Source organism: Mytilus californianus, unplaced genomic scaffold (assembly GCF_021869535.1).
Source record: "Mytilus californianus isolate M0D057914Y unplaced genomic scaffold, xbMytCali1.0.p SCAF_12, whole genome shotgun sequence".
Lineage (NCBI taxonomy): Eukaryota > Metazoa > Mollusca > Bivalvia > Mytilida > Mytilidae > Mytilus > Mytilus californianus.
The window spans coordinates 7566862-7584331 of NW_026262604.1; the positions used below are offsets into that span (position 1 = coordinate 7566862).

At 34.6% G+C, this 17470-nt stretch overlaps 2 protein-coding genes and 1 pseudogene across 2 annotated transcripts; all 3 read right to left on the reverse strand.

Annotated features, from left to right (window-relative positions):
* On the reverse strand, positions 1-1958 carry LOC127722263 (zinc finger protein 239-like; annotated as a pseudogene).
* A 10576-nt stretch (positions 1959-12534) lies between these two features.
* Positions 12535-15522, reverse strand: LOC127722265 (zinc finger protein 665-like). Its single transcript, XM_052229158.1, has 2 exons — positions 14098-15522; positions 12535-12557 (listed from the first exon to the last, which is right to left on the reverse strand). Exons 1-2 carry the CDS (start codon positions 15482-15484, stop codon positions 12535-12537), a joined length of 1410 nt encoding a protein of 469 aa, XP_052085118.1. The 5' UTR covers positions 15485-15522.
* Positions 15523-15941: 419 nt separating this feature from the next.
* Positions 15942-16924, reverse strand: LOC127721305 (zinc finger protein 235-like). Its single transcript, XM_052228041.1, has one exon. It carries the CDS (start codon positions 16919-16921, stop codon positions 15959-15961), a length of 963 nt encoding a protein of 320 aa, XP_052084001.1. The 5' UTR covers positions 16922-16924; the 3' UTR covers positions 15942-15958.
* Positions 16925-17470: the final 546 nt, after the last annotated feature.

Sequence of the window (17470 nt, forward strand, 5' to 3'; positions counted from 1 at the left end):
ATAACCAATGTGTGTGTTCTAATGTGTAACACTGAATACTAGTAATCCATTTCCAACATACATTACAGTTATAATTTATCTCCAGTGTGTGTTTTCTGATGTGTAACATTGAATAATCCATTTACCACATACATTACAGTTATTATTCATCTCCAGTGTGTGTTCTGATGTTTCACATTAACTCATCCATTTACCACATACAATTACAGTTATAATTTATCACCAATGTGTGTGTGTTCTGATGTGTAACATTGAATAATCCATTTACCACATACATTACAGTTATAAAGTATCTCCAGTGTGTGTTCTGATGTGTCTCTGTACCATCGACTAATCCATTTACCGCATATACATATATCACTTTTATAAGGCCTATCAACAGTGTATGATCACGTGTGTGTAGTTAAGTTTGTTTAAAAAAAACCTTTACAACAAATATCACATTTATCAGGTTTAATTTTCACAAATGTGTCTTCTTGTGTTTCAGCCAGTTTGAACGATCACCAAATTCTCTACTACACATATCTCATTTGTAAGGTTTATCACCAGTATGTATTCTCATGTGATTTTGCAATGTTGAATTATTACCAAGCCCTTTACCACATATATCACATTTAGACGGTTTATACCCAGTGTGTGATCTCATGTGTATCTGCATAGCATTTCTCTGAATACACCTTTTACCACATATATCACATTTATAAGGTTTATAACCAGTGTGCAATCTCATGTGTATGTGCAAGTTTGAAGAAACACCAAACCCTTTACCACACATTTCACATTCATACGGTTTATCACCAGTGTGTGTTCTTATGTGTCTCCTTAAGTTTGAACTCTGAGCAAAACTTTTACCGCATACATCACATTTATAGGGTTTATCACCAGTATGTGTTCTTATGTGTATCAATAAAGTTGAACTATGAGCAAACCCTTTACCACATATATCACATGCATTAGGTTTATCACCAATATGTGATTTCATCTTTTGTAAGCCACATATTTGTAAGTTTGAACTATGACTTAACTCATCGCCTATATCAGGTTGATCATCAGTGTGTGATATCGTGTGTCTCTGCAATGTGGAACTTTGAGCGAACCCTTTACCACATATATCACATTTATACAGTTTATCACCAGTGTGTATTCTCATGTGTCTCCATAAGGGTGAACTTTGAGCAAACCCTTTACCACATATATCGCATTTATACGGTTTATCACCAGTGTGTGTTCTCATGTGTGTCTTTAAGTTTGAACTTTGAGGAAAACTTTTATCGCATACATCACATTTATAAGGTTTATCCCCAGTGTGTGTTCTTAAGTGTATTACTAAGGTTGAACTCTTAGCAAACCTTTCACCGCATATATCACATGTATTGGGTTTATCACCAGTGTGTGTTCTTATGTGGCTTTTTTAAGTTTGAACTGTCAGCAAAACCTCTTCCGCATACATCACATTTATAAGGTTTATCACCAGTGTGTGTTCTTATGTGGCTCTTTAAGTTTGAACTGTCAGCAAAACTTCTTCCGAATACATCACATTTATAAGGTTTATCACCAGTGTGTGTTCTTATGTGTCTTCCCAAGGCTGAACTATGACCAAACCCTTTACCACATATATCACATGTATTGGGCTTATCACCAGTGTGTGTTCTCATCTTGATTTGTAAGTTCATTGGTTTCTGTGCATTCTTTTTCACGTCATTTTCTTTGAGTGATGTGGAATCTAAATAAGAGAAGTTAACTTTTATAGAAAACAAATTTCAATATTCGGACATATAAATTAAAGTTTCACGCAGGAAAATCAATAAAACATTTAAAAAAAGGGATGATTACTTGGTCTTTTTTGTTAATTCCTTCTTTTTTTTGACAGTGATTTTCCTTTTGCCCCTTCTAACATTGTAAATATTCCCCAACTCGTTTTCTATGCTTGTGCCTGCGACTATCCTAGCTTCAGGCATGTCAAGAAGGATTGAGCTCTCACAAACATGTTAACCCCACCTTATCCTAATTGTGTCCGTCAGTGGTGGACCCAGAAATTTTCATAAGGGGGCACACTGACTGTCTAAGAGGGGGCCGCTATAGTCATGCTTCAGTGATTCCCTGTATTCAACCAAATTTTCCCAAAAAGGGGGGCCTCCTAAATCTATCAAGTTTATAAAAAGAACATGCATACGTTTGTCTAAAAAATAATTAACTGAAATCCTATTGTTACATTGACTATGCAATATTAGGGTGTTTTCTAATTCTACTAACACCACACAGCTTAATTTAATATTGATGTTTTTAAATTGAAGATATTAAAGAGGCTATTATATATATAAAAAAAAAGATGTGGTATGATTGCCAATGAGACAACTCTCCACAAGATACCAATTGACACAGATATTAGCAGCTATAGGTCAATGTACGGCCTTCAACGATGAACAACGCCCATACCGCATAGTCAGCTACAAAAAGCCCTGACATAACAAACGTAAAACAATTCAAACGAGAAAACTAACTGCCTAATTAATGTACAAAAAAAAATGAAAGAAAAACAAATATATGTAACACAGCAACAAACGACAACCACTGAACTTTTAGGCTTCTGACTTGGGACAGGCACATACTGTACATACATAATGTGGCGGGTTAAACATGTTAGCGGGATCCCAACCCACCCCCTAACCTGGGACAGTGGTGTAAAAGTGCAACATAAGAACAACTATACAAATCAGTTGAAAAAGACTCGGCAGATGGATACAAATAGAGATACAAAATACATATGACAAAAACATAGAGTGGACGTGGCCGCGTACTTGTACATCCCAACAACAAAAACATAGAGTGGACGTGGCCAGTTACTTGTACATCCCGACAACAAAAACATAGAGTGGACGTGGCCGGGTACTTTTACATCCCAACAACAAAAACATAGAGTGGATGTGGCCGGGTACTTGTACATCCCAACAACAAAAATTATAAAGTGGACGTGGCCGGGTACTTGTACATCCCAACAACAAAAACATAGAGTGGACGTGGCCGGGTACTTGTGTACATCCCAACAACAAAAACATAGAGTGGACGTGGCCGCGTACTTGTACATCCCGACAACAAAAACATAGAGTGGACGTGGCCGGGTACTTGTACATCCCAACAACAAAAAACATAGAGTGAACGTGGCCGGGTACTTGTACATCCCAACAACAAAAACATAGAGTGGACGTGGCCGGGTACTTGTACATCACAACAACAAAAACATAGAGTGGACGTGGCCGGGTACTTGTACATCCCGACAACAAAAACATAGAGTGGACGTGGCCGCGTACTTGTACATCCCAACAAAAAAAAACATAGAATGGACGTGGCCTGGTACTTGTACATCCCAACAACAAAAACATAGAGTGGACGTGGTCGGGTATTTGTACATCCCAACAACAAAAAACATAGAGTGGACGTGGCCTGGTACTTGTACATCCCAACAACAAAAACATAGAGTGAACGTGGCCGGGTACTTGTACATCCCAACAACATAAAACATAGAGTGGACGTGGCCGGGTACTTGTACATCCCAACAACAAAAACATAGATTGGACGTGGCCGGGTACTTGTACATCCCAACAATAAAAACATAGAGTGGACGTGGCCGGGTACTTGTACATCCCAACAACAAAAACATAGAGTGGACGTGGCCGGGTACTTGTACATCCCAACAACAAAAACATAGAGTGGACGTGGCCGGGTACGTGTACATCCCAACAACTCAAAGACACAAGGTACATATCTAAGAGTACTAGCAGTAACTGACAGCTAGTTCAAAGCCTATATAACAACTAATAAAAGAGTTACAAGACTTAATTATCAATCAGTGCACAGACAACATCCAATGAATTTAGTGTAAAGACGTCATAAACAGTCAGAGAAAAATATGACCTGTGCAATGCCAAGATACAGGAATCGACAGATAGTAGATCCATGAAAGTGCATATGTATATAACAATAATATTAAGTTTGCTTTTAATTTACTGATTTATAACAAAATCAATATTAATACTAATAAAAACAATATCCAAAGATCTAATGACAAGCTTGAATTGTAACCTTTTAGAATAAATTTATTTAAAGGATCGATAAGTTTACCAGGATCGTTTCTAAATTTCTGTTAAAGAACATCTCCGTAATAATGAGGATATGCTATCTCATTTGAAATAAGTTTCCTACAGGTACAATGAATTTTTGAAACCAAACCTTTATATCTATGGAAGAATTTAGTAAAAGTTTTAAGTAATGTGTGGTATATAACGAAAACCTTGACTAAATAATTTACCAGTAATACATAGATTACGTTCGTTAAAATCTAAAACGTCACAACAGACACGGGCATAGCGAACAAGTTGTGAAATATAAACACCGTAAGATGGTACCATAGGAGGAACATCATTATCCAAAAAAGAAAAACAGTGAATGAACATTTTAGTGTGGAGTTTCCTGTGTAAAACTGAAATATTTAAATCTAGGAAAGGACAGTTATTGGAGTTTACATTTGATTTATTTAAAGTAAGTTCCTTTGGGTATATTTCGGCAATATATTTAGAAAATTCTTGATTATTTAACGAAAAAATATCATCAAGATAACGGTAAGTTTTGTTGAATTTATCATTTAAATGCAATTTAGACGGATGTGAAAATACGGACTGTCAAACAGAAAAATGGCCTATAAAACATGCTAAAACAATCTTGATGTTCATATAAACCCACTTGGAGGCTATATTATTCTTCAACTATCTAAAGATCAGTTTTATTGTACAACAACTTTCATATTTTGAAAATTCACCAAGGCCAAAATGCGAAACTAAACTTCTAACTGTGTATTGCTTCCTAAGCTGTGATGTGAGTATGATATGTTTGTTTGCTATATGGTATCCATAGAACATATCTACTATGTACTTATGACTTGATGTTACATTCATTCTCATTGATCTTTATTTCATTTATAGTAGATTTGGATCACACGCCTCTATTGTGCTCTTTCCAATATAAAAATAATATATTGAATTGATATGACTTTCTGTGAAGGGCACATACTTGTCTTGAATGTAGATTAATTTGATTCATTCTTAAGAACGTCCGTGTAGTATTGTTTGTAAATTAATTTTTTTGTTCAACACCACTTTGATAATTATATTTTTAAATATTTGGCGTTCCATAGACACATTTCTTCAACAACTAACTGTCCTACTTCCTATCAAGCAGGAGCGGATCCAGCCATTTTTAAAAGGGGGTTCCCAACCCACGATAAATGGGGAGTTCCAACTATATGTCCCCATTCAAATGCATTGATCGTCCAAGAAAAGGGGGGTTCCAACCCCCGGACCCCCCCCCCCCCTTTTGGATCCGCCACTGCCAAGGGACTTATATTGGTCAGTTTGAAGCGACTAATAGTATCAGCCAGAGACTGTTTTATCAAGGATGTATTTTTATTTGTAATTAATTCTTTGGTTTCACGTTTTTTTAGTAAACTCTTGAAAATTTTACAACGCAAATTTGGCGCAAAGTATAAAACTTATATTTTTAATAGCAAGTCATTTTGTTTAAGCGATTCAGTTCTAAAACAAACAACAAGAAATATATACATTATACATAAATGATCATTGTTTATGACAAGTTTACCTTTTCTTGAATCAAACTCAAAAATAGGTCGTGTAACATGTGTAGATTTCACAGCAGAAGTTAACTGAAGTAGGGTACACGACAACTCGTACCTTCAGCAACTCGTACTCAACCAACTCGTACCCAATATTGTTTTTGCGTGATTGTGTTTCATAAATCAACTTGCATTTATTATATGTAGGTTATCTTGAACGTTTAATTGTTATTTTTATTTTGTGTAATTTATCTACTGATATGATAATTTAATGGGTTTTTTTTAAACATTTTTATTGCAATCCAGCATATGGATATAAACAACGCATGATAATTAAAATATTGGGATATATTTACTGATTTTTTCGTTGGGCATGTGATTTTGTTCTTGTTAGTGTATGTATAATGAATACCGTTCTCGTCCTTTTGAAACCATGGAGCCAGCACATGAATTAAACTAAGTCCAAATGTGTTACATACATGCTCAGGGGGGGGGGGGGGGACACTTCCTATATACAAGGTGATAGGACGTGCCGCTGGAATAGGTCACATTTCCAGCTTGAAAATATGTGAATAGGTGGGGAAAACTATCAGAAATATATAATAAGGTCAATAAAGTTCCAATTACTTGTATATGGAAAGCCCTGTCATTTTTTCACAGCCAAAAGTCTCGCCGTAAATAAACATTACATACAGAATCTTAGCCTTATATACAACTTTCCCAACACATCACACGAAACCAAACCAATATGGCAAAAAGGTTACATTTTTACCTACGCAATATATGAAAAAGGTTTACATATTTAAGATCTAAATTATATGAAAAGGGTGGGGTAACAGAACCCCAGCGACACCCCCTATCCCTTAAGTATTGAAGTGCCCCCCCCCCCCACTATATTTTGTAGATCTATATTTCATAATTTCATATTTATATAATTAAAAAATGACTATAAATGATAAACATTTACTTAGCTTTGATTTGAAACAATTATGATTACATCACATTAGTAATCAAAATTATATTTTATTTTATTTGTATCTTGCTATAATATCATATTATATAATACTTCAGACGATCGTCGGCTCGGAGAAAAACCTAAAAAAATTGATCTACAAATTTAATAGTATAGATACTGTGGCTGAAAGCATAAGCACACAATCACATTTTTTTAAAGCTTTTACCACCTTTACCATGTTCAATAAGCTAAATCACAACCGCTCATATATCCAGGCTATTTATTAAACTCACTAAATCGTTTACCACATACATTGTACATCCTATTTATAACATGTATAAGGTGGGTCACTTATGTGCACACCACATTCATACGTTGTGTGTGTGTCAGTAATGAGACTAACGCCTCTACCACATACATCACATTTATATGGTGAATCCCTTGTCCGAGTGTGTGTACCGCTGATGTGTTCCTGGAAATTTATCATGTTTATATATCAGGGTTTAATTATCACCAGAATATCTTGTGTCTGTATTATTCATTACTGCCAACAAACCTACCACCACATACCTCAGAATTATAAGGTTTATCTCCGGTATAGATAGATCTGTACATGCTATAAACTACATTACAGCTAAGGTGGATTTTGCTTTTTCCACCAGCCCACAGTGGCATGCATACCTCAGAATTATAAGGTTTATCTCCGGTATCTGTACATGCTATAAACTACACTACAGCTAAGGTGGATTTTGCTTTGTCCACCAGCCCACAGTGACATGCATACCTCAGAATTAAAAGGATTATCTCCGGTATCTGTACATGCTATAAACTACACTACAGCTCAGGTGGATTTTGCTTTGTCCACCAGCCCACAGTGGCATGCATACCTCAGGATTATAAGGTTTCCTCTCCGGTATCTGTACATGCTATAAACTACACTACAACTCAGGTGGATGTTGTTTTGTCTACCTGCCCACAGTGGCATGCATACCTCAGAATTAAAAGGTTTCTTCTCGTGTATCTGTACATGCTATAAACTACACTACAGCTGAGGTGGATTTTGCTTTGTCCCTCTGCCCAAAGTGGAATGCATACCTTAGAATTATAAGGTTAATCTCCGGTATCTGTACATCCTATATAAAAGGTGCCAGACCACCAATTAAAAGTCCCTATCTGTTCAACCAAATTTTGCAATTTTCACAGCTTTCTAATTATTTTACCATAAGTTTTACTTCATAGAAACCAGGTATATCCTGAATCGTACAGGTATCAACTTTCTACATGCCAATTTAAAGCCTTATAAGAAAGAAGAGACCTCCTGAACTGAGGTACCGCTAAAAATAACCCCTGGTTTTCTGGAAATCTTAAATAAGTATACTATGGAGCGCATCATTCCTAAATTTTAAATGCAAACTAAGAGATAAGTAAATTTTGGCTCAAAATGGTCTAAATATATTTCTCTTTCACCAAAATTTCATTTCTGCATTTGTTGGTTAGTTCAAGTAAACAATGACATTAAATGCACTATTTTTTGTACGCCTTCTTTTGCGTTCTAAATTGGAGGGAGTCAATTGGTGGTCTGACACCTCAACTACACCACAGCTCAGGTGGATTTTGTTCTGTCCACCTGCCCACAGTGACATGCATACCTCAGAATTATAAAGTTTCTCTCCGGTGTATGTTTCGTGTTTCTGCACATGCTACATGTATGAGCTATGAATATATAAGACAAAATATGTCGTATGATTCCCATGACCCAACTCTCCACAAGAGACCAAATAACATATATCAAGTATATAGAAATTAACAACTAGAGATCATTGTACGTTGAGCAAAACCCACACCACATAGTCCATGTAGTCTGCTATAAAAGGCCCCGAAATGACAAAACCCACACCGCATAGTCCATGTAGTCTGCTATAAAAGGCCCAAAATAACAAATGTAAAACAATTCAAACGAGAAATTTAAAGGCCTGATTTATATTAAGTACAAAATAAACATGATACATTGTAATGAACGAATAGTTTATATACAAACAATTATAAGGTTTACGTTATGTATGTCTGGTATATATGTAAGACTCAGATCTCAAAATCGACGTCCAATTTTTTGGCTTCTCTAATCAAAGTCCGTTTTATCATTGTTTATGGACTTGTAGCAGTAAAATCACAACTTTAATAAAGGGTGGGTTGAACCTAAAACTCAATAAAATGCTCCGCAGGACGCAGCTTGATACGACCGCAGAGGTCGAACCCTGAACAGTTGGGGCAATTATGGACACAACATTCAAGCTTGATACAGCTTTGCATTTGGATTGTGATTAAATATTTGACACAGCATAGGTTTCTGACACAGAATGAATGTGGTCTAAGAACTTAAAAATTTTAAATTGGACATTCACCTATTATGGTCCAATATCCAAAATCTAAATACATGGTTAGATTCAGCATATCAAAGAACCCAAAGAATTCAATTTTTGATGAAATCAAACAAAGTTTAATTTTGGACCCTTCTGACCTCAATGTGGACAAAGTTGATAACGGGGCCCTAAAATCAAAAATCTAAATACATGGTTAGATTCAGCATATCAAAGAACCCCATATATTCAATTTTTGTTGAAATCAAACAAAGTTTAATTTTGGACCCCGATTTGGACCAACTTGAAAACTGGACCCATAATCAAAAATCTAAATACATGTTTAGATTCAGCATATCAAAGAACCCTAAGAATTCAATTTTTGTTAAAATCAAACTAAGTTTAATTTTGGACCCTTTGGACCTTAATGTACATGTAGACCAATTTGAAAACGGAACCAAAAATTAAGAATCTAAATACACGGTTAGATTCGGCATATCAAAGAACCCCAATAATTCAATTTTTGATAAAAATCAAACAAAGTTGAATTTTGGACCCTTTGGACCTCAATGTGGACCAATTTAAAAACGGGGCCCAAAATCCAAAAACTAAATACACGGTTAGATTCAGCATATTAAAGGACCCCAAGAATTCAAGAATAAAACCCCATTGAAATTGGTCAAAAAATAAGCAATTTATAGGAAGTATCTTCTTTTGCACAATACTGTGCAATTAAATATTTCTTGCTATTGTGCAATACTGTACAATTGACAATATCTTGCTATTGCGCAATATTGTGCTATTGGATATTTCTTGCTATTGCGCAATACTGTGCAATTGAAGATGTCTTGCTATTGTGCAATACTGTGCAATTGAAAATTTCTTGCTATTGCACAAAACTTATTATATAATAATTTACACATCCTGTTTGGTGTGTATCTCCTACCATATCATTATTATTTGCTTTTAAATATAAATCAGTAATAACCAACTTAAAATGGAAAATTTTAAAAGAAAAAAAAAGGAAAAAAAGAAAAAAAAAAAAGGAAAAAAAAAAACTCCCCCCCAAATTTTTTGAACCCCCTTATGATTCATCACCCCCAAACTCAATCCCAGCCTTCCCTTTGTGGTATGGTACCTTGCAGTACAATTTCAGAGAGATCCATACACTTGCACACAAGTTATTGTCTGGAAACTAGAAAAATGCTTATTTTTGGCCCCTTTTTGGTCCCCAATTCCTAAACGTTTCGGTAATTACCCCCAAACTCAATTCCAGCTTTCCCTTTGTGGAACCTTGTAGTACAATTTCAGAAAGATCCATACACTTACACACAAGTTATTGTCATGAAACTAGAAAAATGCTTGTTTTTTGCCCCTTTTTTGGCCCCTAATTCCTAAAATTTTTAGGCAATTACCCCCAAAATCAATCCCAGCATTCCTTTTGTGATATGGAACCTTGTGGTACAATGTCAGAGAGATCCATACACTAACACACAAGTTATGTCTGGAAGTTACAAAAATGCTTATTTTTGGCCCCTTTTTCCTCTACTGTTGGTACCATAACCCCCAAAATCAATCCCAACCTTCCTTTTGTGGTATTGAACCTTGTGGTAAAATTTCATAGAGATCCATTCACTTAAACTTAAGTTAGAGTGCGAAAACCAATGTGTCTTCGGACGACGCCGGACGACGACGACAACGACGACGACGACGACGACGACGACGACGACGCCAACATCATACCAATATATGACCACAAAAATTTTTTTGCGGTCGTATAAAAAGTTGTTGAAAAATATAAGTGTCAGAAGTCCACATCATAATACTTTACAACAACTGGCGATACGTTTTTATTCTTTCTATTGTTCGAGTCTGTATATTGCCCACTAGATGTCTTTCGATTATCTTTGTCTTAGGGTTGTTGTCTCATTGTTGTACAATGTATACACAAATGTCATTAGTTTATATGAAAAAGGAAGGAAAACCACAACGTAGGTCGAGAATATGAACGTCTTACATCAAAATATTAATATGCATCTGCATGTAATATTTAAGTAATATGATGTGTGTGATTGTCCTATTGTCATTTTCTGATGTTTGTCCTTTAATTTTGATAACAATATAAGAAAACAGTTATAGTTTCTGTAAGCTACTTCAAAAAAAGACAAAACGATACAGATAATATAAACAAAGATCAACTTAAAAAAAAATAAATGATTTGATAAAATTAGACATCTCTCCTCTCATCTATTAGACATCGTTTTTGTGATTCATTACGTCACATTGGACGTCGATTAGAGGGTTATAATATTGGACACTGATTTGAGAACGTGACGTCAGATTTGGACGTCGATTTGAGCAACGGACGTCGATTAGAGACCGGACGTCGATCTGAGTCTAACATATATGTTTCATGTGTGTCTGTAAGCTATGAAGTTTACTTAACCTTTAATTGTGTACGTCACATTGATGAAGTTTATCACTTGTATGTCAATGTATGTATTCTCATGTGTTCTGTAAGCTATGAAGTTTACTTAACCTTTAATTGTGTACGTCACATTGCATTGATGAAGTTTGTCACTTGTATGTCAATGTATGTATTCTCATGTGAATCTGTAAGCTATTAAGTTTACTTAACCTTTAATTGTCAACGTCACATTGATGACGTCACAGGTAGTACTGTATATAAGTTACATGTGTTTCTGTAAGCTATGAAGTTTACTTAACCTTTAATTGTGTACGTCACATTGAAGACGTCACAGGTAGTACTGTATATATATGTTACATGTGTTTCTGCAAGCTATGAATTTTACTTAACCTTTAATTGTAGGTCACATTGATGACGTCACAGGTAGTACTGTATATATGTTACATGTGTTTCTGTAAGCTATGACGTTAACTTAACCTTTAATATTGTGTAAGTCACATTGATGACGTCACAGGTAGTACTGTATATATCTTACATGTGTTTCTGTAAGCTATGAAGTTTACTTAACCTTTAATTGTGTACGTCGCATTGATGAAGTTTGTCACTTGTATGTCAATGTATGTATTCTCATGTGTCTCTATAAGTTTGAGATTGCTCAGGCTTGATCATGTTGATCTTTTCCTTCACATTTAGTAGGTCTATAACCAGTTTGTATTCTCATGTGTCTCTCTACGTGCTCGAAACCATGGAGTTCACATAACTATTTATCACAAACATGACATTTATAAGGTCTATCTTCAGTGTGTATTCTCACGTGTCTCTCTTAGCCACGAAGTTCACATAAATTCATAGCTCTTTCTCACACATGTGCACATTTATAAGGTTTATCTCCAGTGTGTATTCTGATGTGTCTCTCTAAGACACGAAGTTCACATAGCTCTTTATTATACAAGTGACATTTATAAGGTTTATCGTTTATAGTGTGTTTTCTCATGTGTTTAATTAAGATTCCAATCTGGCTAAACCCTTTACCACATTTAACACATTTATAAGGAGTATCTCCAGTATGTATTCTCCTGTGCCTATGGAAATTTGAACGATCATTAAACCCTTTATCACACAAGTTATATTTATAAGGTTTATCACCAGTATGTATTCTCACGTGTCTCTTTTATTCACAAGTCTGACTAAATCCTGTCAAACATTTAACACATTTACATGCATGTATAAGCAGAGCTCCAGATAAGAATTCACAAATTGGGGTTTTTACCCACCATTTTTTTATGTAATTGGGTGATAAAGTTTTGAAATTGCATTATCAATTCCAATTCACCCCTCAAGCAAATATCAAATTGGGTTTTTCACCACCAAGCTCCTTAAATATTGGGTTTTTTCATCAACACAATATTGAATGTTTAGGCATGTTATAATCACATTATATCAACCCCATGCAGATGTTTTTCCATCTTAAACGTTCTGCCAGTTTTGTATTTTCTCACAACTTATAGAAACTGCAACTGGTGTCACTAGTTGGACAGTTACTAATTACCTTTCTAGATCCCATATGATCACCCTACAGTTTAGTTGGGGTAGGCGTGGCTAAGTGTTTAGATTTTTATGTAATATATGTGAAATTTAGGTGCTGTAAGAAAGTTTTGCAAGTCCTTTCACCTATTTGCCAGATCTACTTTTTAATAAAAATAATAAGTAGTTCCAAGATTTAAGATATACCCCAAAACCTTGACCAGGTTTATAGGTTTAATGACGGAGACCACATTCAACTTAAATTTACAGAGTTAAATTTACAAATAATTCTGCAACATCAAATAAATAAATGACAATGTTAAACTACACTTGCCAATAAGACAACTATCATAAGCATACAGAACAATAAGACCAAAACAAAGAAAGTGTCAAGATGCATTAATTGACGTAAAAAACGGATATGTGTATTCACTCATCAACTAAAATGAAAAAAACAATATATAAACTAAAATTATACTTGAATGTTTTTGTTTAATTTAATTTACATAAATCTGGGTTAAGTTGTCCCAGCTGATTAGAACTTTTGGTTTCTGATGCTTTCCAACTACATATATCATGTCATAATTGATTTGGCCTTTCACTTTTTCCAGCTGATTTCGTTCTTGAAAAAACCCCGTGTTTATCGTTCTAGCAATGTTCTCGTTAAGGTACGCAAACGGGTCTTGTTCTCATCATAATAATTTTCCCTAAAGTATCAAAAAGAAGCTGATAACATGCTTCTATTCAATATTTTTATCGGATATTTACTTTCGTTTTAATTCATTGTATGTTATGATAAATCCCGAGCAATTCGAAAAAAATATGACAACAAGACAAACGCTAATTGGATAAACGCAGAGAAGATCGAAATGTTTTCATAAACACGTGTACCTTTTGAGCAATGGAAAATTCCAACAGGGACCCATTTCGGCTACATGATGCAGGGTTCTATTTTTAGAACGAAAGGAAATTTCCAATTATAAATATTATAAAAATAGATTTACGCGACGACTGTAATCAGATAAGGGTAAATAACGCAAACAATAGCGAATAAAAGCGTTAAGAACTCATGGTTTTGGCATATAATTGGGTTTTCCTTTGAATGAATTGGGTTTTTGAACCCTGCAATGGGCAATTGCATTGGGTTTTTAATTATTTGTATTGCGTGATCACGCAAATACGCAGCTTATCTGGAGCTCTGTAATATAAGGTTTATCACCAGTATGTGTTCTCATGTGTCTATGTAAATTTTGGCTCTGACTAAACTCTTTGTCACATTCACCACATTTATAAGGTTTATCACCAGTGTGTATTCTCGTGTGAATCTGTAAATTTGACTTATGCATAAACCCTTTACCACATACATCACATTTATAAGATTTTTCACCAGTATGTGCATGATGTGTTCTCATGTGTATCTTTAAGTTTGATTTTTGAGCAAAACCTTTACTGCATACATCACAGTTATAAGGTTTATCACCAGTGTGTATTATCATGTGCTTATGTAAACCTGAATTTTCACTAAACCTTTTATCACAAACGTGACACTTATAAGGTTTATCTCCAGTGTGTCTTCTCATGTGTCTCCCTAAGGTTGAACTATCACCAAACCCTTTACCACATATACTACATTTATAAGGTTTGTCACAAGTGTTTGTTCTTGTGTGAATCCGTAAACTTGTACTACACCGAAACCCTTTACCACATATATTACATATAAAAGGTTTATCACCAGTATGTGTTCTCATGTGTTTCTTTAAGGTTGAACTATCACCAAACCCTTTACCACATATACTACACTTATGAGGTTTATCACCAGTATGTCTTCTCGTGTGATGCTGTAAACTTGTACTATACTTAAACACTTTACCACATACATCACAGTTATAAGGTTTGTCATCAGTATGTGTTCTCATATGAATCTTTAAACCTGCACTATACCTAAACACTTTACCACATACATCACAGTTATAAGGTTTGTCATCAGTATGTGTTCGCATATGAATCTGTAAACTTGTACTATACCAAAATACTTTACCACATACATCACAGTTATAAGGTTTGTCATCAGTATGTGTTCTCATATGATTCTGTAAATTTGAACTATAACTAAACACTTTACCACATTCACCACATTTATAAGGTTTATCACCAGTGTGTATTCTCGTGTGAATCTGTAAATTTGACTTATGCATAAACCCTTTACCACATACATCACATTTATAAGATTTTTCACCAGTATGTGCATGATGTGTTCTCATGTGTATCTTTAAGTTTGATTTTTGAGCAAAACCTTTACTGCATACATCACAGTTATAAGGTTTATCACCAGTGTGTATTATCATGTGCTTATGTAAACCTGAATTTTCACTAAACCTTTTATCACAAACGTGACACTTATAAGGTTTATCTCCAGTGTGTCTTCTCATGTGTCTCCCTAAGGTTGAACTATCACCAAACCCTTTACCACATATACTACATTTATAAGGTTTGTCACAAGTGTGTGTTCTTGTGTGAATCCGTAAACTTGTACTACACCGAAACCCTTTACCACATATATTACATATAAAAGGTTTATCACCAGTATGTGTTCTCATGTGTCTCTTTAAGGTTGAACTATCACCAAACCCTTTACCACATATACTACATTTATGAGGTTTATCACCAGTATGTCTTCTCGTGTGTTGCTGTAAACTTGTACTATACTTTAACACTTTACCACATACATCACAGTTATAAGGTTTGTCATCAGTATGTGTTCTCATATGAATCTTTAAACCTGCACTATACCTAAACACTTTACCACATACATCACAGTTATAAGGTTTGTCATCAGTATGTGTTCGCATATGAATCTGTAAACTTGTACTATACCTAAATACTTTACCACATACATCACAGTTATAAGGTTTGTCATCAGTATGTGTTCTCATATGATTCTGTAAATTTGAACTATAACTAAACACTTTACCACATTCACCACATTTATAAGGTTTATCACCAGTGTGTATTCTCGTGTGAATCTGTAAATTTGACTTATGCATAAACCCTTTACCACATACATCACATTTTTAAGATTTTTCACCAGTATGTGCATGATGTGTTCTCATGTGTATCTTTAAGTTTGATTTTTGAGCAAAACCTTTACTGCATACATCACAGTTATAAGGTTTATCACCAGTGTGTATTATCATGTGCTTATGTAAACCTGAATTTTCACTAAACTTTTTATCACAAACGTGACACTTATAAGGTTTATCTCCAGTGTGTCTTCTCATGTGTCTCCCTAAGGTTGAACTATCACCAAACCCTTTACCACATATACTACATTTATAAGGTTTGTCACAAGTGTGTGTTCTTGTGTGAATCTGTAAACTTGTACTACACCGAAACCCTTTACCACATATATTACATATAAAAGGTTTATCACCAGTATGTGTTCTCATGTGTCTCTTTAAGGTTGAACTATCACCAAACCCTTTACCACATATACTACACTTATGAGGTTTATCACCAGTATGTCTTCTCGTGTGATGCTGTAAACTTGTACTATACTTAAACACTTTACCACATACATCACAGTTATAAGGTTTGTCATCAGTATGTGTTCTCATATGAATCTTTAAACTTGTACTATACTTAAACCCTTTACCACATACATCACAGTTATAAGGTTTGTCATCAGTATGTGTTCGCATATGAATCTGTAAACTTGTACTATACCTAAATACTTTACCACATACATCACAGTTATAAGGTTTGTCATCAGTATGTGTTCTCATATGATTCTGTAAATTTGAACTATAACTAAACACTTTACCACATACATCACATTTATAAGGTTTATCACCAGTATGTATTCTCATGTGAGACCGCAAGCTTGAACTTTGACCGAAATCTTTACCACATATATCACATTTATAAGGTTTATCACCAGTATGTATTTTCAAGTGTCTCTGCAAGTGTGAACTTTGACCAAACCCTGTACCACATATATCACATCTATACAGCTTATCACTAGTGTATGTTCTCATCTCTCTGACTACACCCTTTTAAGTTTTCCAATTATATATATGTTCCTTCAATTTTGCAGTATGTGTTCTTAAACTATGCAGTATATTTTCTGATATGCTACTCTAACTCAGCATTATGTGTCTTCATGTTTTCCTTTTTTTATACAGCAGAAATATATATCCCAATCCTTACAACAAGTTTATTTCCTACAGTATGAAGCTGATATGTTCCAATACAAACTGAACTGTAGTTTGATCAAAGGAGGTAATAACATATCAAGGGAGGTAATTAGAGATCTATCTGGGTTTTTTTTTTGTTCGACAATATATCAATATATAGGTTTCTGTACACTCTTGGCCAACTTATTTTCTCTGAGTGGCCTGGAGTCTAAAAAATAAGAAATTAACTATTATAAAAACATATTTCCTAGATTTAAATATTTACGTTTCACAAGAAGAAAATAAAATTAAAAGTTTACAAAAGATATGACTTTTGAAGTTCCTGGTCCTTATTTTTAATATTCACTTTTTTGGGACGGCGATTTTCCTTTTGCCCTTTCTAACATTCGA